The following is a 27160-nucleotide window of genomic DNA, read 5'->3' on the forward strand; positions in this document are numbered from 1 at the left end:
AAAAAGGAAAATTAAAGGCCATTATCTCTGATAAATATAGATTAAAAAATCGTCAACAAATGCTAGCTCCAATGGTACATTAAAAGGATCACATACCACCATCAAGTGGGATTTATCCCCAGGATGCAAGGATTTTTCAATATCTGGAAATCAATCAATGTGAAACATTACATTAACAAATTAAAGAATAAAAACCATTTAAATAAAAACCATTTAATGCAGAAATAGCTTTTCATAAAATTAGATGCAGAAAAAGCTTTTCATAAAATTCAATATCCAGATGCAGAATAGATGCAGAAAAAGCTTTTCATAAAATTCAATATCCATTTATGAGAAAAACATCCCAGAAACTGGGCATAGAGGGAATGTACCTCAACATAATAAAGGCCATATATGACAAACCTACAGCTAACATCATACTCAATGGCATAAAGCAGAAAGCATTTCCTCAAAGATCAGGAACAAGATAAGGATGCACACTCTTACCTCTTTTATTCAACATAGTTTTGGAAGTACCAGCCAAAGCAATCAGAAAAGAAAAGAAATAAAAGGAATCCAAATTGGAAAAGAAGTAAAGCAGTCATTGTTTGCAAATGACATAATACCACACACAGAAAATCCCAACGACACTACCAGAAAGCTAACAGAGCAAATCACTGAATTCAGTAAAATTGCAGGATACAAGATTAATATACAAAAATCTGTTGCATTTCTATACACTAATAATGAAATATCAAAGGAGAAGTGAAGAATCCCATTTACTATTGCATAAAAAGAAAAAAATACCTAAGAATAAACCTACCTAAGAAGGCAAAAGATTTGTACTCTGAAAACTGTAAGACATTAATAAAGGAACTGAACTCAACACAAACAGATGGAAAGATACACCACATTCATGAACTGGAAGAATCATTATTGTTAAAATGGCCACACTACACAAGGCAATATACAGATTCAATGTAATTTCTATCAAATTACCAAAGGCATTTTTCACAGAACTGGACAAATAATTTTAATATTTTTATGGAAACACAAAAGACCTGGAATAGCCAAAGCACTCTTGAGAAAGAAGAACAGAGCTGGAGGAATCAAGCTCCCTGACTTCAGACTATAGTCCAGAGCTACAGTAATAAAAACAGTATGGAATTAACACAAAACAGACACATAGATCAATGGCACAGGATAGAAAGGCCAGAAATCAACCCACATGCCCTTATACACTGTTGGTGAGAATGTAAATTGATGCAGCCACCATGAAGAACAATATGGAGGTTCCTTAAAAAGCTAAAAATAGAGTTACCATATGATCTAGCAATCCCACTCTTGCACATATACCCTGAGAAAACTCCAATTCAAAAAGAAATGTGCACCCCAATGTTCACAGAACACTATTTACAATAGCCAAGACATGGCAGCAACTTAAATGTCCATCAACAGATGACTGGATAAAGAAGTGGTGGTATGTGTATATATACGACAGAATACTACTTAGCCATAAAACAGAATGAAATAATTCCATTTGCAGCAACATGGATGAACCCAGAGATTATAATATAAAGTGAGGTAAATCAGGCTGAGAAAAACAAATATCATGATATCACTTATATGTAGAATCTAAAAAAATGGTATAAATGAACTTATTTACAAACCAGTAATAGACTCACAGATATAGAAAACAAACTATGGTTACCAAAGGGGAAAAGGGGGTAGTAATAAATTAGGAGTTTGGGCTTAACCCATACACATTACTATCTATATAAAATAGATAAACAACAAGGACCTATTGTATATTGCACAAGGAACTATATTCAATATATTGTAATAATAACCAATAATGTAAAATATCTGAAAAAGTATATATATATATATATATATATATATATATATACTTTTTATATATATATTTTATATATATATAAAAACTGAATCACTTGCTACACCTGAAACTAACAAAACATTGTAAAGCAACTATACTTCAATGAAAAAATTTTTTTGGAACTATTCTTTAGTTTTTTTTTTTTTCGATCTTTGAAATGACTGGCAAATACAATTATTTTCTTCACGGCCCAATATTTTTCACATGGATAAAAATTTACTCTTCAGATGCAAATGCTACTCTAACAGTTTTACCACTGAAATAGAAAGTAAGTATGCAAAATCCAGTAACACGATGCCATAACAAAAATAACCAACAATTGACTAGTAGCTGCATCAACAAAAATCATACAATATGTAAAGCATCAATTTATATTGCTCAGTGTATTCACTTTAAATAGCAAACTTTCTACTTTATGCACCATTTTATACTTACTACATAACATTAGCATGTATAATTTCATTTATGAGTGTAGCAGTAGTGACAGGTTATTTTTTTTTACATTCCATTCCCTTAAGTTTCAATCTATTCTATTGCCCTAATTTTCAGTCTCCAAGTGACATTTTCTCTTTAGCTAATATTTTATTTTGCATACCTAAGGAAAACTAAAAAGGAAACATACTATAAGATATAACAACAATAATAATAATATCAGCTAACATAATTCTTCTTATGTGTTAGGCAAGCTTCTAAATGTTTTTTTGTTGGTAACTCCTTTAATACTCTCACCAGCCCTGTGAGGTAACTATGATTATTAGCTCATTTTGTAGATCAGGAAACTTAGTCTCATGAGTTTAAAAACTTGGCTATGGTCCCATAGTTATTAAGTATCAGGGTAACGGTTTAAATCTAGGTAGCAGACCTTTAGCTTATATTTTTAACCACTAAACTTTTCCATGAATATATTGAAAGTCCGATAAGAATCACAGAAAACAATAATAAAATGTATCTAGTGGTAGAGTCATATGTATTAAATTATACTATACACAAGGGAATACTACTCAGCCATAAAAAAAGAGTGAATTTTTCCCATTTGCAACAACATGGATGGACTTGGAGGGTATTATGCTACATGAAATAAATCAGATAGAGAAAGACAAATATTGTATGATATTACTTATATGTGGAACCTAAAAAATACAACAAACTAGTGAATATAACAAAAAAGAAACAGACTCATGGATGTAAGGAACAAACTAGTGGTTACCAGTGGGGAGAGGGAAGGGGGAGGAGCAATATTGGGGTAGGGGATTAAGAGGTACAAACTGTTATGTATAAAACAAGCTACAAGGATATACTGTACAAAGCAAGGAATTTAGCCAATATTTTATAATAACTATAAATAGGGTATAACCTTTAAAAACTGTGAATCACTATCTTGTACACCTGTAATTTATATAATATTGTACATCAACTGTACTTCAATAAAAAAATAAAATTAAAAATTCTACTCTATAATACATTTGCAAACCATATAGAAACCAGCCTAATCAAAACTGATAAAATATCCAAATATCCAAATGTTTCTATGAAGCTGAAAATCAGTATTTTAAGTATCAAACAAAACATATAAAATGCTTATAAAGTTACACATTCTTATTGAGATGAAAAAATGAAATCAATTTGTATCTTTATATTCTACTGTTTATCAATTTAATTAAGCTTCTCTGAGAAAAAAGTGATATCATACTTATCATAGACTTAAAATGCATAAGAGATAAATCTACCTGCCATCTTCATTACTTCGATAAAATACAAGAAAAGGATCTGATTTTCCAAAGAAGTCCTTCTTGTCCAATTTGTTTGCACAAAACTGCATCAGAACAGCATCCTACAAACAAAATTAATAAAACAGCTCAAAATCTGGGTTATAAATAACTAGAAACTGCAGATCACAAGCAAGATTTGACAAGAAAACAAATTTGCCATTTTAATGCAAATGACCAAATGTGTGAGAATCCCAGAAAACATAAAATTGCTTTTTTTAAGGACTGTTAAGACTAAAAAATTGACTCCTGGAAGTTTTTGTTCTAGTCACAGAAATATTACTTACTAAAATTCTTTAACATTTTCCACCCCAGAAAAGTGCTATTAAGCTAGATAAATCTAGGTACCCAATATTATAAAACAAGATCTCCATTCATATCTTTAGTAACTTAGGTACACATTTCTAGAAGATAAGTGTTTTTTTTTTTTAATTTCCTCAGGAAATATTTATTGGGCATCTACTACTAATCTACCATGTGTTAGATGTTGAGATGTATTAGATGATTAAATAAAGACATATCTGGACTGACAATAGTTTACTAGCTAAAGGGAAAAATGTTCCTTCTTAATTAAACACAAATGCACTGCAATTTCTCAATAGCTACATTATAAAATAATTTATAATATATTGGGCTTCAAAAAACGTAAAGGATGTTCATTTTCACCTGCAATTTAAACCATTCATTTGGATGTTAATTATTATGGCAAGCCAATCCTTTTTATCAATTTATATACTCAACTACTCATAATCTACATGGTTTAGATTGAAGGTAAACAAGAGGAGGTGTCATAAAACAAGGAAGTTAAACCCTATTCAATGATGATAAGCATTTTAAAGGGTATAAACTATAGAATAATTTAAAAATGAAAATCAAGATTTTGGGTTTGTTTGGTTTTTTAACTGAAAGAAGATGCTAGCAATTTTGCAAAGAGGAGGGAGGTCAAAGTAATACAGATTAAATCAAGAGGTTACAGTTTTAAATATTACTTGGAGAAAATGTTAACAGTGACTAAAAAGGCACTCTTTTTCACCACTTCAGTTTGCAGAGTTCAGCAATACTTATTAAGCATCCCCATAAAATTCTCCTTATTTCCTTTTAGTAATTCTAGAACACCATTCAAAAGATAATGCTATCTTTTTTTCACATTCATTACTATACTTACTTAGCAAATATTTTTCAAGCAATACTTAGGCTAGAATCTGGGAATAGAGAGATGCCTTCAGAGAAGTTCATAGCCCCAGATTTCTGGTTTTCAAAAGCGTCGGTATAGTGTTATTCTACTTTGTTATTTAACATATAGATATGATCACTTCCACCAGTTGAACACTCACAATAGGGCAGGAAATACAGAAATGAAATCCGGAAATTTCAAGAAATGAAATGTAATAATAATGAAAACGTTTGATATTTTGCAAAAATTACCAAAATGTGACACAGTGAACAGAAGTGAGCAATGTTGTTGGAAAGTGGTGCTGATAGACCTGCTTGCCACAGAGTTGCCACAAACCTTCAATTTGTAAAAACTGCATCATATGCATTGTGCAATAATGTGAAGCACAGTAAAACGAGGTATGCCTGTACAAAGACTTTGAGCAGTTTACAAACACAGAATTCAAAGCTCTAAAAACATAACCTGACTCAGCTGAATAGTGAGAGAGATAATACTGAAATTTAGGTGTCCTGATTCTAAAGTTTCTGCTCAAGTTGACAATTGGCAAGGTGTTTTCAAGAAAATAAGTGTCAATTTGTATATTGTCAAATGTGAAATAAAATTATTTCATTACAAATTCTAAGTGATAATATGCCTGTTATTTTTAAAATGCGATAAAATGCACATTTAAAATGCATTGTCTCTTCTTAAGTAACCATGATCATTGCTTTGAATACATGTTTCTTCTATTACACTAGCACAGTTATATTATTTCAAGGTGTATACATCTTAATAATCACACTGATTATCTATGTCTGTAGCTACGAATCAGAATGTAGGATACATAAGTGAAGTTAGATCAAAGTTCAAACAATTTAAAAATATTAGATATATAATGTCTAAGTGTGGGAAGTATGTAAATAATAATTATTATTAATAAGTAACATTAAAATATAATTCCAGATGTTTTAAAAGCTTTATTACCATGAAGAGTGGCAAAAATGCCTCTATATCACTAAGTAACAATTCCACTTAATTCTCATGGCAGCTTTAGAATCTTCCTGTTCTTCCAAACAAAGCAACAGAATTGAAAGCAGACGATGTTTAAGATGCTGCCTGCCAACACTCAGTCTATGCCCTTGATATTTTGGTTCTATTTCAAAATAGAACTAATAATAATGTATTCATTAGCATATGTATACAAAATCATCTTAATGTCAAGATTTTGACAAAATAGCATATTAATGTCACCACAAAGAACACATATGGTATTGACCTTAAACTTCTTTCTGTTTTTCCTCCTTCATTATACAAATCACAGATTATCACATACATATACATATTCAGAGACAAGAAGTATGAAAGACGATTAGATCACCAAATCACATCTATAAATAGCAATGTTCTAAAATTAATGAATATGTACTCTTACTATGCTCTTGGTTGGAGTGGTAGCTGCTTCCTTCTACAAATGTGGGCTTCTCAAACCAACATGAGACCGTACATAAATTCTTAATTAATTCAATCAGAAATACAGAAGTATGTTATACAAAATGGTTACAGTCAAGTGACTAGAAATATTCCTCCAGAATCACGCACAAAATCCTCAGAATTTTTGCAAGAACTGAATTGATTGGTACAATTGACAATTACTGACATTAATATCCCCAAAATGATATTACCATTAGGTTTTGAGTTAATAGTTTCCATTCATTTAAAAAACTGTTAAAATAACTGATTATTCTGTTTGGACTATGGAATGTAGTCTCTCTGGTTAAAATACTAAGTTTCTAATATGATATTTTATGGATTATAAAATTATATAATACAGTTTTAATTATTTTTGCTAAAATTACTCAAGAATTAAAAATTTAAGTATACTTTGAGAAATATCATTTCAAAGAAGTATTGGAAATACTTTTTAATCCAAAGAAATATTTACTTACCCTGCAACAGTTTAATTCCTCTGCTGTAAGTATGATTGTACCACATTTCTTCCCTGGAATTCCTCTAAAACAACAAAAAACATACTTATATACAATAACAGTCTATATTAATATTATATAATATAAGCTAATATTATATATTTTATTTGTATATAACCAAACAAAAAGCATACTACTAATAGGTGGGCTCTTTCTAACAAAATATATTCCCAGTTTCAAACTTGAGTTTATTCTATAGATCCATATTTACTGATAAAATTAAACTTTGATCACTTTCAACATGTCAATCCTTTGTCCAAGAATTTTCAATGGCTTTATATTGTCTATCATATGTAATTAACATAACATAATGTAATATGTATAATATAACTAATATAACTTTCTCCCATGACTTCTAAAATTTCTATTATGTGATTAAAACGTATTCCTGATCTTGGTTTTCAATATTTCTTTCTTCCTTCATCAACATGGTTACTTATTTGTGCTTATTTTTTCTTTGTGCCTATTTCTACACCCTGACATAGTGTGTTAAACTGTTCCCTATTGTGCCTCAAACTTTCTCTATCCCCAGATGAAGTTTTGCTTGTTCCAGGAAACCTCATCCCAGTCAACCTCACATGAAATTTAGCCTTCTCTATAATTCTATTGAATTTAAAGTCAGTGCCATAGACTTAGCATTTAATTATTCCCAAATGGTTACAATCACATATTTTTACCTTCTTTTTCCAAGCTGATTATAAACTCTGTAACAGCAAAATTCATGATATAAACCTCTTGTAAACCAACAGATTTAAATATCTATACATAACAGGCACTCAATATATAAGGAAGATACATAATACATAAGCAAAATTAAGCAAAGCAAACTCCCACCCAATTTTCTTTCTACACGTCTATGAAATAATATGCTCATGTATCTTCTAGCTGACACCAAGAACAAAATGCACTAAGGAAAATGCAAGATATGCCCATGGTTCCCTATTTTACATGAGAGGATACAGAGATAAGTCAATAAGAATCTATCTAAATGCCCACTGACAGATGACTGGATAAAGAAGTTGTGGTCTATTTACACAACAGAATACTACTCAGCCATAAAAATAATACAATAATGCCTGGAGAATGTCATTCTAAATAAAGTAAGCCAGAAAGAGAAAGAAAAATACCATATGATATCACTTATATGTGGAATCCAAAAAGAAAAAAAAAAGAAAAAAAAGATGAACTTATTTACAAAACAGAAATAGACTTACAGACACAGAAAACAAATTTATGGTTACTAGGGAGGGAAGGGGGATGGATAATTTGGGAGATCGAGATTTGCAGATACTAACATACATAAAATAGATAAACAACAAGTTCATACTGTATAGCACAGGGAGCTATATTCAGTATTTTGTAGTAACTTATGGTGAAATAAAATACAAAAACTAATATATGTATATTCATGTATGACTGAAGCATTATATGCTGTACACCAGAAATTGTCAGAACACTGTGAACTGACTGTACTTCAATAAATATATATATATATACACACACACATACAAGAAAAAAAAATGGAACTGTGTATTTCAAAATACATACATCACCAATAAAAATGAAGTCAGGAAGAGTCAAAAAAAAAAAAAAAAAAAAAAAAAAAAGAATCCTCCAAAGAGTAATCCTAACACTGTAAAGGTATACTTCATCTTTCTTTTGTCCTATCACGAATTATAGTTCAGACTCTTCTGTTTCTCCTGGGAACTAAAAGTTGTGGAATTAGAGCCAAACAAGTATTGCTATCCTCAAGAATATGATTCATCTCCAATAATCCATGCAAGCTTATATGCACCATTTTCTCTAAGTCTTCATAACTAAGAGAACAATGAATATGTGTATCCCTGAACATTTTTTCTCAGAATATTACATGCTTTGTTTTTAGCATCCCCCCATCATCATTAATGAGTTAGTTTTCCTAATCCAGTTCTTGTTTTTCTTTTTTCTATTTGTGAATCACAAAGTTATACTTTCAGCATTATGGCAAATTAAAACACCCTGACTGAACACCTACCTGAAAATACTTTAAAACGCAGAATAAAATTTGCAGAAAAGTCTTTATAAATACTTTGATAACCCGGCAAGAAAATAAGGACCAATCAGAAACTGAAGCTGGAAAGCCAGAAAGACAAGCAGAGGTAAACTCTGGAGAGTTTAATTGTAGAATTGTTTTTATGGCTCCTCAGGGCATAAAGATGAGACACAAAAAAAGGTAAGGGGGGACTCACAAAGTGAAGAATTCAACAAATAAACAATTCACAGCATAAAGCTTGGATCACAATGACTATAGTCTCTGAGTGTAGCATGAATTAGATACAAACATTCACTTTGGAAAGGCCTACAAAATAAATCCATGCCTTAGAATGTGGTGATTTATGAAAGATAAAGTGTCTTCTAATAATTCAGACCTTAACCAAACTCCCTGCCTTAATTTTCACTACCTGGGTAGTTATAAAATTCAAACCAAGAATTCAATTTAATTCAAGTGATCACATTTACTAGGTAAATGCAAAACCTTTCTGGAAGAATTTCAAGCTACATCTCAAATATCCTCACATTAAAAGTTAAAAATATATATAAGCTCATTTTGAAATATCACAAAACCCTAAACAAAAAAAAAGTACTATGTTTTAGTGTCTCCAGAAAAAAGGAGGCAGAAGAATTTAACACAGACTTAGAACACTGAAAATATTATGCATAACATACAAAATGTAAGTATGTATAATATACCTAAAATGTAAAGAGAAGAATGGAAATACGAGTAACTAGCAAAGAACAATAAAAATAATCAAGAGTATTTGGAAAAAAAAATATAGAACTTCTAGAAATAACAGAGAAATAGAAAACTCAGTAGATGGATTTAACAGCAGATTAGACACAGCAGAATAATTAATGAACTAAAAGAAGGATGTAAAGAAATTATCCATAATGCAGCAGAGAGAGGCAGATGCAGGAACTATCATAAAGAGGTTTAGAGACACGAAGGCAAGGGTAAAAGTTTTAATATACATCTTATTGAAGGTTCAGAATGAGAAGAATCAATAGAGGAGACACACTATTTGAAGAGAAACTGGCTGGGAAACCTCTAGAACTATTGAAAAACATCAATTTCCAGATTCAAAAAGTCCAATAAATTTCAAGCAGCACAAATAAAGATAAATGTATACCTATACACGTGTTAGAGACATGTCAAAACACCTGAGAGGAAAGGGCGTATCTTGAAAGGAACCAGACAGAAAAGACAGATGACCTATGAAGATAAGAATGTTAAATTAAGAGCTGACTATTCAGAAGAATCACTGGAAGCTGAAAGACAATGGAAAAAATATCTTCAATTGATTTGAAAGAAAATAACTGTCTCTCTAGGATTGTGTACAGTATATCTCTTTTAAGAACAAGTATGAGATAGTTATTTTTAAATAGAAATAAGAAAAGAATTGAGTGAATCTGTAGCCAAGCACCCTTGCTTAAGGAATTTCTAAAGGATGGACTTCAAACTAAAGGAGAATGATCAAACATGTTAAGTCTGAGGCGAAAGAAGAAACAATCAGGGAAGTGGTGAATATGAAAAAAATCTTAATAAACATTGACTTAAAATCATAATAAATATTACTGATAATAAATCAATAATAGTAATATTAAAAACTAAAATAACAAATAGAAATGATAATGACAGCACTGATTAGGTGGGTGAGAATTTAAGGTCTTTTGATGTTCTTTTATTATCCAGGAAGAAAATAAGCAATGCTTTAATATGAATAGAATTTAATAAGCTAAATAAATATATACTAAAATTCCTAGGAAACTACAATTTTTGAGGACTTCACAGGTTAGAAAAGGAAGATTGTGGCATGGTGCTTTAAAAACATGACCAATTCAAAAGGAATTAAAGGACAAAAGAGTGCCGTAGATGAGAAACACTTCATAAGTGATGGAAATAAATCCAGAGGAATAGTTACAAAAGCACATGTTCATGAACTAAATTCTACTGATTAAAAGCAAAGATTGTCATTTTATATAAAAGAATTCATACATAGCTATTTACACTAGAGATTAAAATTTAAGAATTTAGAAAATTCAAAAGAAAAGAATGGAAAGATGTACTAACGGGTAAGGAAAAAAAAAAAACCTAACCTTAATGAAAACCAGTGTACCTCCATTAATAGCACACACGTGGAGTTTAAATTTAAAAAGATTGCTAGAAATCATTACTGTGTAATAACAAAAGGTACAATTAATTAGTAAGAGTTAATAATCTCAAAAATGTATGCATCTAACCTTATAGCTAGCTAAACAGTAATAACAAAGTTTTGTATATTAATTATGTCCACATTTATTTAATTCCCAGCTGACATCTTTTATAAAAATTTAAATTAAAATCATTAACAGGTAACAACTGTACCATGGTGCTGTTTGTAATTTTTTCATAAGCATTGCCTATACCTTATTTCAAATCCTGTTTTCAGCCTCAGAATTGGTTGTCGTTTGTTGTTGGGGATCTGATTTGCCAACTACCATGCAGATACTGATAGTTGGGATTTTGTATTTGCAAACTACAGAAGTAACACGTACAGATATCTCTATATGAGCATCATGGTACAGAAGTAAGAGTTATCTATTTGTCTAGTTTCTAACTATAATGAAATGCTCAGCCAATTTAAACATGTTACAGCTGCCAATAATTTCCCCCCTTTTTAGACGAAGTTTATAATTGTTATAACCAAAATTTACTGAGCACTTACTTTTCCCTTTGCTTGGGCATCCCTTAAATGGGGGAGAATCTAAGAGGCCTTTCAGAGTCAGAAGCACCATATATCAGTGATGTTTAACTGTGAGAAGACAGTGTGCATCCCTAGAATTGGTGAGATCCAGGATTGGTGAAACACATCTTAGAACTGATGAGTAGACAGTATTCTGGGGGATTCTGCCAGAGAGACAAAAATAATGACAAGTGCCCACTACATCATACAGCAGATAATAGGGCAGATGACATGATTCCAAACCCCCTCTAATTTGTTTCTGTCTATGTTAGATTTAAGAAAATGGAAGACCACAGGTCTCAGACTTTCTTCCAGCTTGGGGTCTACATTTAAACTGGCTCCCACCTAAACAAGGTGGAGTGAGGGGGAGTCAGTGCCTCTGCGGGAAAGCTGGAAAGGCCTTGGTTTTTCCAGTGGCAGCAGTGGCAGGGCCCCCGCTTCTGGCACGGGCTGTAGTGCTGAGAGGCAGGGCACTCACTGTTTGCTTTCCCCTGGCTGAGGTGGTTGTCCTCAAACCTGCAGTCAGGGCAGTGGCTCCTTCATTCCATTCCCCATCTTCCTCATTGTGGTGGAAGTGCTAACTTGGTGGACCAGTTCTGCTGAGTAACCCAGCACCTACTCATGATTTTTTAAAACTTAAGTACTGTTGATTCATAATGTTGTGTTAGTTTCTGGTGTACAGCTTAGTGATTCAGTTATACATGCATCTATATATTCTTTTTCACTATGGGTTACTACAAAATATTGAATATAGTTCCTGTGCTATACAGTAGGACCCAGGTGTTGATCTGTTTTATGTATAGTAGTTTGTTTCTGCTAATCCCAAACTCCTAATTTATCCTTCCCCCCGTTTCCACTTTGGTAAACTTTGTTTTCTATGCTGTGAGTCTGTTTCTGTTTTTTACTTACATCCATTTGAATTATTTTTTAGATTCCACATATAAGTGATATCATATGATATTTATCTTTCCCTGTCTGACTCACTTCACTTAGTATGATCATCTCTAGGTCCATCCATGTTGCCGCAAATGGCATTATATCATTACTTTTATGTCTGAGTAATATTCCATTGTGTGTGTGTATACACATACACACACACACACACACATATCACCACATCTTTATCCAATCATCTGTCAACGGACATTTAGGTTGCTTCCATGTCTTGCCTATTGTAAATAGTGCTGCTATGGACACTGAGATGCAAGTATCGTTCTGAATTAGAGTTCCCACTGGAGTGAGAATGCTGAATCATATGATGACTCTATTTTTAGTTTTGAAAGGGACCTCTATACTGTTTTCCATAATGGTTGCACCAAATTACATTCCTACCAGCAGTGTCGGAGGGTTCCCTTTTCCCCACACCATCTCTATCATTTATTGTTTGTAGACTTTAATAATGTCCAGCCTGACTGGTGTGAGGTGATACCTCACTGTAGTTTTGATTTTCATTTCTCTGATAATTAGCAGTACTGAGCATCTTTTCATGGGCCTATTAACCATGTGTATGTCTTTTTAGAAGAAATGTCTATTTAGGTCTTCTGCTTATTTTTTGATTGGGTTGTTTGTTTTTCAGTTAATGAGTTGAATGAGCTGTTTGTATATTCTGGAAATTACGCCCTTATCAGTTATATCATTTACAAATATTTTCTCCCAGTTATTTTGTTTATGTAGGTCCCATTTATTTTTGCTTCTATTTCTACTGTCTTGGTAGACTGCACTAGGAGAACATTGCTAAGATTTATGTCAGAGAATGTTTGTCTGTTTTTTTCTAGGAGGTTTATAGTATCTTGTCTTATATTTAAGTCTTTAAGCCATTTTAACTTTATTTTTGTGTATGATGTGAGGGAGAGTTTTAACTTCACTGATTTATATGCAGCTGTCCAGTTTTCCCAACAGCACTTGCTGAAGAGACTGTCTTTTCTCCATTGTATATTCTTGCCTCCTTTGTCACAGATTAATTGACCATAGATCTGTGGGTTTATTTCTGGGATTTCTATCCTGTTCCATTGATCCATGGTTTTGTTTGCACCAACACCATGCTGTGTTGATGACTGTACCTCTGCAGAATCACCTGAAGTCTGGGAGGGTTATTCCTCCAGCTTCATTCTTTTTCTTCAATATTGCTTTGGCAATTCTGGATCTTTTGCGATTCTGTATAGATTTTAGGATTATTTGTTACAGTTCTTTGAAAAATGCCCTGGATAATTTGATAGGGATTGTATTAAACCTGTAGATTGCTTTTGGTAGTATGGCAGTTCTAAGAATATTTATTCTTCCAATCCAAGAGCACAGGATATCCTTCCATTTCTTTGAATCATCTTCAATTTTCTATATCAGTGTTTTATAGTCCTCAGAGTATATATTTTTCACCTCCTTGGTCAAGTTCATTCCTAAGTATTTTTTGAGATTTTAAAGGAGACTTTACTTTTTTACTTTCCTTTTCTGATATTTCGTTGTTAGTGTAAAGAAATGCAACAAATTTCTATATGTTAATCTTGTATTGAGCTACCTTGCTGAATTCATTCATCAAGTCTAGTAGTTTTTTGTGTGGAGTCTTTAGGGTTTTCTATATACAGTATCATGTCATCTGCTATAGTGACCATTTTACCTTTTCTCTTCCAATTTGGGTTCCTTTTATTTCTTTTTTTCTCGTCTGATTGCTATGGCTAGGACTTCCAATACTATGTTGCATAGAATTGGTGAGAGAAAGCATCCTTGTCTTGTTCCATATTTTAGCAAGAAGGCTTTCAACTTTTCGTGGTTGAGTATTATGTTGGTTGTGGGTTTGTCATAAATAGCTTTTACTATATTGAGATATATTCCCTCTATACCCACTTTGGTTAGAATTTTTATCATGAATGGATGTTGAATTTTATCAAATGCTTTTTCTACACCTATTGAGATGATCATGTGATTTTTGTCCTTTCTTTTGTTGATGTGGTGTATCACATTGATTGATCTGCATATGTTGAACCATCCTTTTTAAATTGCTGTTGGATTCAGTTTGCTAATATTCTGTTGAGAACAGATGTTTACACTCTAGGTGAACACCAACATCTACAACACAAGGACAAAATGACCCATCTACTCCTAGAGCTTATCAGTCATAGCCCAAAAATGGATTATCATCTCCTTTTCAAAATATGGTACATCCATCTGCCTAGTTACCTGTGCAAGAAATCTGAAAGTCATTCTTGAAATCTTCTGCTTCAACCAAGACTATTGATTTATCACCAATCTTTATAAAATCAGCTTTCAATATGTATTTTTAATCTGCCCATTTCTCATTATCTTAGTCCAACTACTTGTCTTCTCCAAAGTAGATTATTTCATCAATAATTAAATTACTGATAATTCTGTTAACTACCCACAACTATTTTCCACAGAAAAGTGAATGAACCTCTATGAATAAAAATCATGAATTTTCCCACTGCAATGTGATAAAATTCATAAATACTAAAAATGGCCTATTTTCTGGTCTAAATCTGTAGTATAATTTTCATAGAATATGATTTTTCATTTAATGAATAGATGGTAAACTTCATGAGGGAGGGAGGAGATTATTAGGGGATTTGATTTAAGAAATCTTTCCTAAAAGATACTGAATATTTAAGAAAAATGGAAATATTAATAATTATAACCGAATGTTTATTAAATTCCAGTGTTCTCCATGACAAATGTATTATATTAAGCATTGCTATTTCTTGCAACAATCTTAAAGTATATTATTTACATCTTTCAGATGAGGAAACTGGATCTCAGGAACTTAAAGTAATTTGCTCAAATTATATACCTAATCAATTATGAAAATCAGGTCTGACTACCCCCAAAGTCTATGTATTATCAACTCTATTACAGTGGCTATCTGTTTATCTGTAGGCTAAATTCTTCATATTAAAAATGGGATCCACAGTTATAGTATATAGATGTACAAATTTTATAATATTACATAGAAAATTAGTAACAGAGTTGGGACTTAAAACATCAAATTCTGATTCCCAGCTCAATATTCTTTCTAATAAAATAAACCTGAGAGTATAACAGTGTCAGTCTAATTTTCAGGGAATTTAATAAAGTCAAGAAGATTTTGAAGGTCATAATTTCCGCCAAATTTGATTATATTTTTACATGCAAAAGTTGCACACTAAAGACATGCACTGCTTTAGTGTAAAATCTGTATGTTTCTCACTGTTAAGACTAACCATTCTCCTATCCTTTCTCCTTCTCTTCCTTCCATGCTGATTCTTTATCTTTACATGCACTCACATCTTAGCAGAGCTTTCAGGATAAAGCCACATTTGAGTCAAATCTTTAAGCCAACCTTTTAAGGTTCTGCTTTAAGCCAACCTTTTAAGGTTCTGCTTTAAGCCCGATTCTTCTATTTGGATCTTCTGCATTATTCCCAAGCTTCCTTTATGCTTTATTCCTCTCCTAACACTTCTTTTGTTGAACTTTACCACCCACTGGGCTTTACCCATGAACCTTATGTCAGAGTTGGGATTCCTGTATCCATCAGACAACTACAAACCTGTCTTCCAATTATCACCCGTTTCAGAGTTCCTGTCCCTGTACTCTTCACACCTGTCAGGACACTCACTAGTCCCTCTTGGATCCCTCCCTTTATCCTCTACTCATTACTTAGTGCCTAGATCACAAGTTGCTACAGTCAGCCTACAAAGAACATAACCTTTTCCCACAGCCAAAACAGCTGCTGGTTCAATTATCCCAGGGTTCCACTCCTCCCCAGAGTAAGGATCTTTCTAATCACAACCAGTCCCTACCTCCTTGCTCCATCTTTTTATTTGGAACCTGTCCAGTCTAGAAGAGAGTAACAGGAACAAACAGGTGTATTACATGATGAACATAATAAATGCTTTCCTCCCAGAGGAGAGATCGCAATCTTTCTTAAAGTGGTGCTGACTCTAGCATTTTGGAAGGCTTAGCTGAACCCATCACTGAGATCTCTAAAGATAGACGATGACTCTCTCAGAACATCAGGAAGAAAATTGGATACAATCTCACAGCATGAGAAAACACACTGCTGAGTGAGTATAATGCTAAATAATAACGGGACGACCTAAAGAGAGGAGCTGATGAGTCATAGGAAGACACAGTAAATGTTGCAGGCAAATTAAGTAGCAAAAGACTTATTTTAGAAAGGTTCAGGGAAAAGACCAAAGTGTAGGATGGAATTAAAATATGGCAAATGTGTTTGCTCAAAACTTGAATCCAACAGAAAAGATTGTTGGAAATTGTGAAACCCTCGAGCTGCTATTAAAAAGTAAATTAAAAATTCTTGAACATCAGTTTCAAAAATTTCACACAAGTTTCTACAAAATATTATAAAATACGTGTATTCTCATAAAAATGAGAAAATCTATTTTTTTAAACTGACAGCAGTAACTGCAAGTACAAAAAATTAAAGATGAGTTTCAATTCAAATTCTGATTATTTAACAGGGAATGAGGCTATGTACAAGAAACCATTTTTCCTTTGTAATAAACATAACTTAGTTTTCAAAGGCCTAATTAAAAAGAAGTAAGAAATGATATTTGCTTTAAATCTCCAAATTTTACAGTTAACATCATTTTTAAAAGACCACCTCTGAGGATATATAACACAACTGCAATGAAGAGGCTAGCAGACATTCTACTGAGTACCTTAACTGAAATTCATTTAAACTAGGGCCATTTAAAGAGAAAAAACCAAGGGACTAGTTTGAATCACTTAGAATATAAATGGGACACTAACAGGAAAATAAGTATCCAATACAAATTTAATAAATAAGCACTAGATCACTTGGATAATGCTATTTAAGATATACAACATCTGGGACACAGAAAGACTTTTACAGTCACTTTGAGTCAATTCTGTTAATTGCGGTTGGATTATCTGTCTCTGTCCTGTGCTACAATTTGAAAGCCTATACCTATTTAGATAGAAAAAACTGCCTAACTGTTTAACAAGATTGCCAAAGGTAATGGCTGCAGGAGAGTGTACGATTCTATTTCTATCTCCACCCATGAAGAACAGACATTGCGAAATGATCATGTTTAGTGATCATCCCACACTATTATCTTTGCCCTAAACAACTAAATCCTGGCCAGGATAGAGTCACAAGGGAGGAGAGGGGTGGGAGAAAGCAAAAGGGACTGAAAAATAGACGTAAGAGCTGCATGTTAAATACATACTATTTGCCCAGTATGTACTTATCATTTCTGCCAGGCTTTCATATATTCCACTATTTTTCTATTTTATGTGATAAGTAAGAAACCTTTAGAATGTGTGTTTGTCATGAAACTTCCCGTCAGAGAAGAAAACACTTCCCTGACCTTGCATCATCTCCAGTACCCAACCTGTCTCCACCCTTTCTTCCAAAGCCATTCCCTCCTCCACTGAAATACTGTATCTTCCAACCTTCCCATCTCTCCCTACCATCTGCCTATTAGATTGGTTCAAAAAAATCAGGTACATGGAAAAAGATGCCACTGAGCAGGGACTAGCAGGAATAAGTGTGGAATCTGAATGCATCCATGGAGGGGACCAGCTGCTATGAAGGGCCACTTCGATGTTATGAGCAGATACAGCATCCACACAAGCAACATTTCACTGTCTTTGTCAATCCAATCTTGCTTTTTCAAGCAAAAAGTATGAATGGTTTAGATTGCTTTTCACTTGAAGTTGAGATACAGAGGTAAAATGCCATGTGGACAGAAGCTGCATCTTCTCTCAAAGCATGGCCCAGCGGACCCAGTTCAATGCCCATGTTTCCCTTTCTCTAGAGATGTGCCTGTCTCATGGCTAAAGATCTTAATAAAAGCCAGTCTTTTTCTCAAGCAAGAGGGTGAGTGACTATAAAATGTTTGTTGTTGTTACTGCTTTCCAATCCAGTGTCCACCTGGGTTGGAGTAACTGCCCAGGTGAGAGCACATGATTATATTACCTGATCCTTTGATAATAAATCCAAAATACTCTTCTACGAGCAAGCTAGATGCATTCAATTTTACTGTCCTATTTTTGATTAATCTCCTGAGAACTCTCTCATCTCTTTCCTCTGCTCTCTTTACCTCAAATAATCTAATTTAATTTACTCATGTAATAGACCAACATTTTGCAATTCTGAGTTTGTTCTTTGCTTCTTTCTTCTGGAGCCAATCTCTGCTATACCCAAGCCCTACATTTCATTACCCATTTAGTACTAACCTGTGCCTAGCTAAACTTACTGAGAAAAATCAAAAAATCTCCCACTGCTCAAATAATAAGCCCATCTTCAAACCCTTTTCTTAATGTTTATTTGCCTGGTAAGATTGCCCAGTGAAGTCAAAGGCTGAAAAAAGTTTAGTTACATATGCATTAAAAAACTGAATGAATTATATCATTTTCAAGAAGATAGATGTAATATCAACACTTTTAATAAACTTGCCTGAATTACAAAATATCCTATAGATGAAGCCAAGCATGTAGTTGCAATAGCTCCATGTTATCTGAAAAAGTTCCCAAGGCTTTGCCTCGTTTATGCCACCCTAGCCTCAGCAAGAGCTTAGAAAAATAAAAATCTAAAGAGCATTCCATCCTTTCTGATTATGTAAAATGATTATGACTCAACTGCTAGCAGAGACACCCCACATTAGCATATTCTGCCAATCATGACTCCAGGAATCTTCACCTTGTAGCATGAATTTGTTTCTGTTGGTCTTGTCTAGGAAGATTTGTTGAATTAGCTGAATAAGGACCACATCTTACACTACATTCCTTTTACCACATATTCCAGGCAATATAATACCAAGTCTTTAACATGTTTCAAGACTAATGTAATGCTGATTTTCCACTGGGAAAGTCTATGTAATTTAAGACTTTCCTGAAATAACAGTTATGATTTCCTTTTGTGGAGAAAATAACATCAGATAAAAATTTTTTAATAAAATTATCAATTTAAAAATATGAGTGTTATGAAAGTTCCATAAAAATCTCTATCCTGTGGCTCTGAAATTAAAAAAGGCTGTATTTTAAAGGCCTTTGTTTCCTCTCCAAGAATATTAAAGGCATCTTTAAAAGTGGCATTGCATACATAATATTGATTCTTTTTTCAGCATAAAAAAAGGGAGGGCTTGAGTAACCTTCTAAGAATGATTATGGGCCTGAGTCACTAGACTAAGACAATGCAGTAAGAATTATGTATACTTACTAAAACATTTGTATTTGCTCTATAGATTACTTATCACTGATTTATCAAAGTGGACACATATATTTCAACCATAAACTTCCAAACCCTACAATAACATAAAAAAAAAATCACATGAAAAGAATGTTAAAAAGGTAGTTGGTATGCAAAAGTTTTCAAAATGACAGTCAGAATTTTGTAAGAAAACCAATTTAAATGAAAAAAGTTAGAATTCATAGACCTATTAGCTTAAGAATAGACTAAGCATAAAGTTTCATTTTGTACAGGGAATGGGAGAATGATGCTTTAGCCATTTCAAGTGTTTGACGTTAAAGGTGAATAGATTTGCAGAGTTTTGACTTACTTATTTTGTGAATTTGAGATTCTTAAAAGCTTGGTGAAGACAGAGACTTTACAACATTCCAAACCCTTAGACAGTGTGGTTTGCTCATATTCTTCCAGATCTTTTAATTTTTAAAAACAGTTAAAAAAAAAACAGTTTTTGAATCCAAAAAATCAAAATTAGGGAGTGGGAAAGAAGAGGGGCGAGGAGAGGAAAGAATTAGGGAAAATGTCTTGAGTTTGTTTTCTGCCTTATATGGAACTAGAGAAGGCAGGATCATCCCACGCAATTGATCTGAAAATTAAACACGATCCCCATAATTGAAGGTGAATACGGAAAATGTAATTCTTAGTGAGCACCTTCTCTTAGCAGTAACATACTTCTTGCCTTCTACCAGACCAATTTTGTAGTAAAATTTATTAAAATCTCAATCACCAAAAATACATTTATTAAACATATGGTATAAAAGGTGGTACTATATATAGTCCCTGGCCGAAAGGAGTAAAATCTCTGCTGTAAAAAGTACTAAAGCTAAGAAATAATAGTACAACCAAAAGGAAAACAGTGTACTTCCTTGTGTAAATCTGCTCACTTTATTTTGTGAACATTCTGCAGCATGGCATATGATGGCTGAAATATAAATTATCCTTTACAAACATGTCAAAATTATTTTGGGGAAGAAAAGACTCAAGATTTTACAACATTCTTTTGGTCTACAACTACATATTCATCAATTCAAAACTGCCAATATAGAAAATGAAGAGTTAATATTTCATTGTCTAAATTTAAAAGTACTTACACTATTGGCTTTTCCAGGCGACTTCCCTGTGAACCAACAATCTCCCCCAGTGTACAAAGCACTTGTCCCAGAAAGTCCTAAAACAGATAAAAGGAATAAAGCTCATACATTCCCAAACTGTCTTAACACTATGTGTTTTGGACACCATATTTGAATTGTTTCCATTGCTGAAATACTGAATTCTCTAACTTCCAATAAAAAATAAGCTCAAAATGCACTAATTTCAGCATGTGATTGACCCCTAAGTTTACACAGCCTTTTATCCTTCTAATGACTAAGCTGGCTTGTTATTGTGAGTATTCATAGACATTGCGTTTATTTTCTTTAGCTTTTTAAAAATGGAAATGAAAATGGAAAAAAAAAAAGTTCCAGGATTTGAATCCCCAATTGGCTTGACTTGAGATGTCTCTGAAGTACTACACTTCTGGTTGAGAAGGCAAATCATGAAAGCACAGAGCCGTGGTGGCTAACGCGACCAATTCTACTCCCAGACAGGCAGTGCAATATCATGGCTACAATTCAGTCCCAGAGTCACACTGCCAGGCGTCTGTAACAGTAACACCACTGACCACTTGTGACTGAGGTCATTATTAAGCTCTCCAGTTTCCTCATCTCTAACATGTAGTAACCCCCTTGTAAAGTTATTTTGAGGGTTCAATGAATTATTACATAAGCTAATATTAGCATATATTAAGTGACCAAAAATGGGTTAAGTATAACACATTATAAAGTTATTAACACATCACTAGGTGATTCTCATTTTCAAGACTCAGGATAACCTTGCAAAATGAGAAGTCTGCTACGACTACCAAACTTCACACACAGACAAACTAATCATCTGGAAGGTTCTTTCTTTCATGTTTTGAGCAGTCAGGACTAACCCAGATATTTGGATTCAAGGTTGAAATACTGCCTATGAATTTAAATATCATAAACACAGTGCAACTTCACATGTCAATAAAATAAGGGTTCCGACGCCATCTGGATATGTGGGTCAAGAAAACATAGAGGTGGTTCGGGGAGAGGCACATTCTCCAGTAATAGCCTGTGTGGAATCATATTCCAAGCTGTCCTAAAGAAGAAAGTGGGCGATCTCCCTAAATTGTACCGTGAACTGGCCCAGGAGAAGCACTAAAAAGGGTAGGCAGAGGAATGACAGCAAACAAAATGTTATTTTAAGTGTTACTAAATAACATTCGTAAATGCCTAACAAACCAGAAAAGTAAAAACTACGTTATTCAGGGGAGGCTGCTCTAAGCCTCATGAGAGGATAAAGACTGCTGTAGACGAGGACTGTGAAAGGAGTATTTTTTCCAAAGGAAGTAAGCGTTGAGAGCCAGGTAGGAATCAGATGATGGAAAGCCAGGCATTTGGAACATTTCAGCGCTAGAGAACAGATCAGAGTTACAGGCAAGAATGCAATGAGAAAGGAGCAGAACTCAAACAAAAGGCAGAAACAGAGATGAAGAACCAAGACTGAAGGGACCTCTTGGCCAAGCCGGAAAAAAAGAAAAATTGCCTTAGGATAATCAGAAGCAACTGGCAGCCTTTCGGCAACTCAGAGATACCATTAGAACAGTGAATTCAGAAGATTACTCAGGTACCAATTCGCAGGTTGGACTGAGTGGAGAAAAATCTGGATGCCAGATTCATCAGAAGGCTATAATAGTTAATAAGAAGGTAAGTGTTAAGAGCCAAGCTAAAGTTGTAGCAAATGGTTGGGAACAGTGACAGAAAAGTGACAGGATTTGGTGCAAGCTGTATTGCACATGTGGGGGCGGCAGGGGGAATTGAGAGATGGAGACACAGAAAATAAATCTAGATTTGGAACTTGATGGCTGGCAGAATGGCAATATCCTCATAAAACTGCAAATCATCTAAAATTTTGCTTTCAACTAGGTAAAAAGTCCTTAAGGTAAAGCCTTGACATCTTTAAATCAAATATCCTTAAAAATAACATGTCTTTCCCAATGTCCTAACAGACTTCACAGAGATGTTTACGGATTTTTTTTTTTAAAACAAAACATGTTTTTCTAAGTTTCATAGCACACAGAGCTTAATAAATATTTGGAATATATCATTGCTCTTCTGAGTCAGTAAAACATGGGAATTCTAGAACTCTTTTCTAAGTATATGCTCAGACTGCATATTAAATGGATTTGGCCAATGGAGTAACAAGTCTCAGTAAAAGCTGTTCACTGTCATAATGACTCAAAGAAACAAAACATATATACTGAGCATTCCACATTAGAGTAGAAACTTATGGACAGAGAACACACACATATAATTACTGCTGAACAAAAAGGAAATTAAAATAATAAAATCAATAAAATGTGCACCAAAAAGACATGGTGTGCATCTACACACATTATCTCAACTGCTCCTTGTGTGGGAAAGCTCTACTGAATCCATTTTTGGGGTCAATAGTCCACATTTCCTATGCATTTTACATAATACTAGTAATGTAATTAGTGTCTTCTAGAGGATATTTTGAGATAATTATTCTCTAGTTAGATAAAGATAGAAACGAAAGCTAACTACAATAGAAACTGCTTTATTGTTTCTTATTATAGCTGTATTACAGTTGCATTGTTTCTTATTATAGTTGTATTATAGTTGCATTGTTTCTTATTATAGTTGTATTGTTTCAGTACGACTGCTGTATTCCAGTTAGTGAGTCATTATAATTAGGTCACAAAAGACGTTCCGGTAATAAATCCAGGCACCTTTCTACAGCTCTTAACACACACATAGACCAAATCCAGTTTAGAGTGGCTGGCATTTGAGAAATGCTTCAGTTTATTCAATCATATTACCTATTGGGCTTTCCAAAAGCTGACCAGGAGCTCAATAAACATTTGTTAAATATGTTCATTAGTATTTTATAATCTAAATAATACACAGATAGAACTTAGTTTTGAAATGTTTCAATCTTTATAAATCATATTGTTAGTAAATAATATGCATTTACCACTATTTTATTTATTTTTAAATTTTTATTTATTGTTTTATTTTGGTGGGGGGTGGGTGGGAGGAGGTAATTAGGTTTGTTTATTTTTAGGGAGGTACTGGGGACTGAACCCAGGTCCTCGTGCGTGCTAAGCATGCACTCTACTGCTTCAGCTATACCCTCCCCCCCACCACTCTTTAAGTGTCCAAATATTACTCTAAATCCACTACGCTGGTAATAAAACTGGAAGGCTTTGCACTGAGCAGTGGAGCAGACAAGAAAAAACGGTGAGCATAGCAATACAAAGCATTTTAATAACAATATGTTTCACACAGGCAATTAAAAAAAAAGAATTTATCAGCAATCTAGAAGGAGTTTTGGATTATTCGCATAACAATCTAAACCTAGTTTTATTACTAGCATAACTCAGCTCAAAATCCAAGGCAGCGCTGCTGTGCTATCAGCTTCCAGCTGATTACTACGCAAACACATTCATATTTCTCTTCTCTTCATTGTTATATTCAGAGGACTGTCTTAATCTCTTAAGGGAGGACTAAGTATTATAATGTATGCAAAACACTTAGAACAAATGCTTGGAACACAGTGTCTAATAAATCTGTGCCTCCTTTCTCCTCCCTACCTTCCTGGGGTTAAAAGAATATGACTATATCCTCAAAACTTCCCCCTTGCCACTAGATTCCAGTACCAGAGATGCTCTAATTATCTGAATGAAGTAATTTCTATCCTATTACACAGCCAACCAGTGCATGTAGATTATCATTAGTATCATCATAAACAATTTTGTAAGCCTTCAATAGGGTGTCTTCCTTATCCTAAAAGGTCTACAAAGATAGTTTTTAAATGGCTTTTCTGTTTTATAAAATGACTAATGAGCATCAAAACTATAATGTTTCTGATTAATAGATAACTTACATTAAAAGATAAGCAGGCTACATAGAAAAAGGAAGTTATTATTGAAAAGGCATCAGAGGATCACCTGGAGAGATCTTCTCATACACAGGGCAGTCAGGCAAGGCCTCTAAGTAGATGACAATCAAGAAGAAATCTCAGTAATACGAGAGAGAGACCCACGTGAGTACTTGGGACGAAAGCATTCCAGGTATGAGAAATAGTGAGAATGAAGTCCCTGAGGAAAGAAGATACTTGGGGTGTTTAAGAAAAAGCAGGAGGGCCAGTGGGGCTAGCGTAGAAAGAGCAAGGGAGAGAATGGAAGGAGAGGAGGGAGCCAAGGGCCCATGATGGATTGTGAATTCTATCTTAAGTGTGGAGGAAAGCCACACTTATGTGTGGAGAATTAATTTGAACTGGAAAGTGATATGTCCTGATCAGCCTTTTAAAATGATAATTCTGCCTAAATCTTTTCCCACCAAATTTATAAACGCTGCTCCCTCAAGGCCCTATCCTATTCTTTCCTCCATTTATATTTGTTTATTGGGTTCCAACTTTATAGGCTGACTAGTCCCAAGTCTCTAGACATGGCCTAGTCAACATCTCTAGTTGAACGCGTACTAGGGTCTGAAACAGCATAAACTTGCCTGGACCACTGAGTTCTCTATCCTCAGTCCCACCACCTCAATCTCCTTCCCCCAATACACTCCACGGCAGTCAACTGTATCATCATTTATCCAGTTACTCACCAATAACTGAGGCCTCATCCCAGCTCCAGCCTGTATCTTCACACCTGTCATCCACTTCATCAGCTAATGGGGTTAGATCACCAAAATACATTCCAAATCTGACCACTTCCTACCACTTCAAGGGCCACATACCCACCAAATATTGTTTACCCAGCTAAATTACCACAAACTTATAACTTGTCTCTGTTGGTTCACAACTGCAGGAATTCCCTGGGTGAAACCTGAAACTGGCTCCCTGTACAAAGAGGGCAAAGAAAGACTGAAGAAAGAGGCAGACAGACCACACTAGACTGGTAGGTGACAGGTTTAATAGACAAGGGAACCTACATACAAGGCTTGTCTTGGGTGGCCTTAAGATCAGTAGATCTCAGAGCCCACACCAGAATCTTCAAAGTATATGGAGAGGCCTTCGCAGGGTTGAGTCATGTGATCAGTCCAGATGGTCTCAATGTCACCTTACTCTCTTAAGCCTGTGCCCTTGAAGCAGCTCCACTCACAGGAACAGTGGGCAGAACACACATTTCAGTGACAGGAGGCGTGGGGGTATAAGGAGACCCTGATGGCCCAGATCCACCCAGCTCGTGGGGTCACCCAGTGGTCACGTCCTCCCAGTGTCCGCCTCCAACAGTCTCCCGAACTCCAGACTTGCTTCCCAACCCCATAATCCATTTCACTGCCAGTTATTTAAAAGTTTAAGTCAGATTGCATCATCTTCCAGTGAAATACACACACACACAAAAAAAAAAATTCAAGTTTTTTTTAACCATGGCCTACAAGTCTCCACATCATCCGAATCCTGTCTACCTTTCCAAACGATTCCCTTCCTCTCTCCGCATCATTCACAACACTACATACGGTAGCTATCTTTCAGTCACACTAAGATTCTGAATTCTCTCCTGACTCGAGGTCTGTATATTACTGCTCCTTTTGCCTGGAATGCTCTTCCCTTAGATTTTTTAATAGCGCCCTCCTTTTTTTTGCTAAGTACACCCAGGATAAGGACTGGAACATATGTATCCTGTTGCCTGGTTGAGGGACACCCAAGCTTTTAGCTAACGACCTTCTCTTCATCCGTCACCCTCTCTCAGTATCAAAATCTTATTAACATAAATGCTACAAAGAAGTAAGTTACCTTCGTCATTTATTGCTTTTGATTTTATTGAAGAAATCTGTACACTCCATCTCCCCAGCTCCAAATTATAAGCTGTTTTAGGTTACGGCTCATTTGTCTTTTCATTGCTCTATTTCTCAGCACTAGAACAGTGCCTGGAATATACAGGTTCAATCCCCAGTACCATCATTAAAAAAACAAAAAACAAAAAAACCTGATTACCTCCCTCTACCAACACAAACCAACCAACCAACCCCCAAATCCAAGGTACAGTTCTATATTATACCTCCATTTTCCTTGATAGTATCAAAATTTAAGAATTTGACCCAAGATCCTTAAGTACTAGAAACTAAATAAAATAACCCTGAAAAGGGGTTCTTTCAAAATTGTCACAAATGAGAATGAAAAAAAAAGATTTGATTATTGTTAACTCAAGGAGTCTCTCTTGCTACCAAATCCCTTCTGCGAAAGGTAGGCACCTGTATCCCACGGGCAGGCCCAGGCACTTGGCAGCACTTCCTAAAAGGTTCCAGTGTACATTTCACTTCATAGAATTGGCAGGCTGACTGCCACACTTTTAAAGAATTGCCTCCTC

The 27160-nt window shown here is 34.2% G+C and overlaps 1 protein-coding gene across 8 annotated transcripts in view; it reads right to left on the reverse strand.

The window, feature by feature from the left end:
- Nucleotides 1-27160, reverse strand: part of CPNE8 (copine 8) — a 194523-nt gene that overhangs the window by 102950 nt on the left and 64413 nt on the right. For all 8 annotated transcript variants that reach the window (XR_010383209.1, XM_064491748.1, XM_064491752.1 and 5 more), the window contains exons 6-8: nt 20847-20923; nt 6742-6805; nt 3604-3707 (exon numbers count right to left, since the gene is read on the reverse strand). Coding sequence is in view for 7 of the 8 variants with exons in the window: in XM_064491748.1 (XP_064347818.1) it covers nt 3604-3707; nt 6742-6805; nt 20847-20923 (245 nt within the window). In the remaining variant the exon portion in view is untranslated. The remainder of the gene's footprint in view (nt 1-3603; nt 3708-6741; nt 6806-20846; nt 20924-27160) is intronic.

The sequence above is a fragment of the Camelus dromedarius genome, chromosome 11, assembly GCF_036321535.1.
Source record: "Camelus dromedarius isolate mCamDro1 chromosome 11, mCamDro1.pat, whole genome shotgun sequence".
Lineage (NCBI taxonomy): Eukaryota > Metazoa > Chordata > Mammalia > Artiodactyla > Camelidae > Camelus > Camelus dromedarius.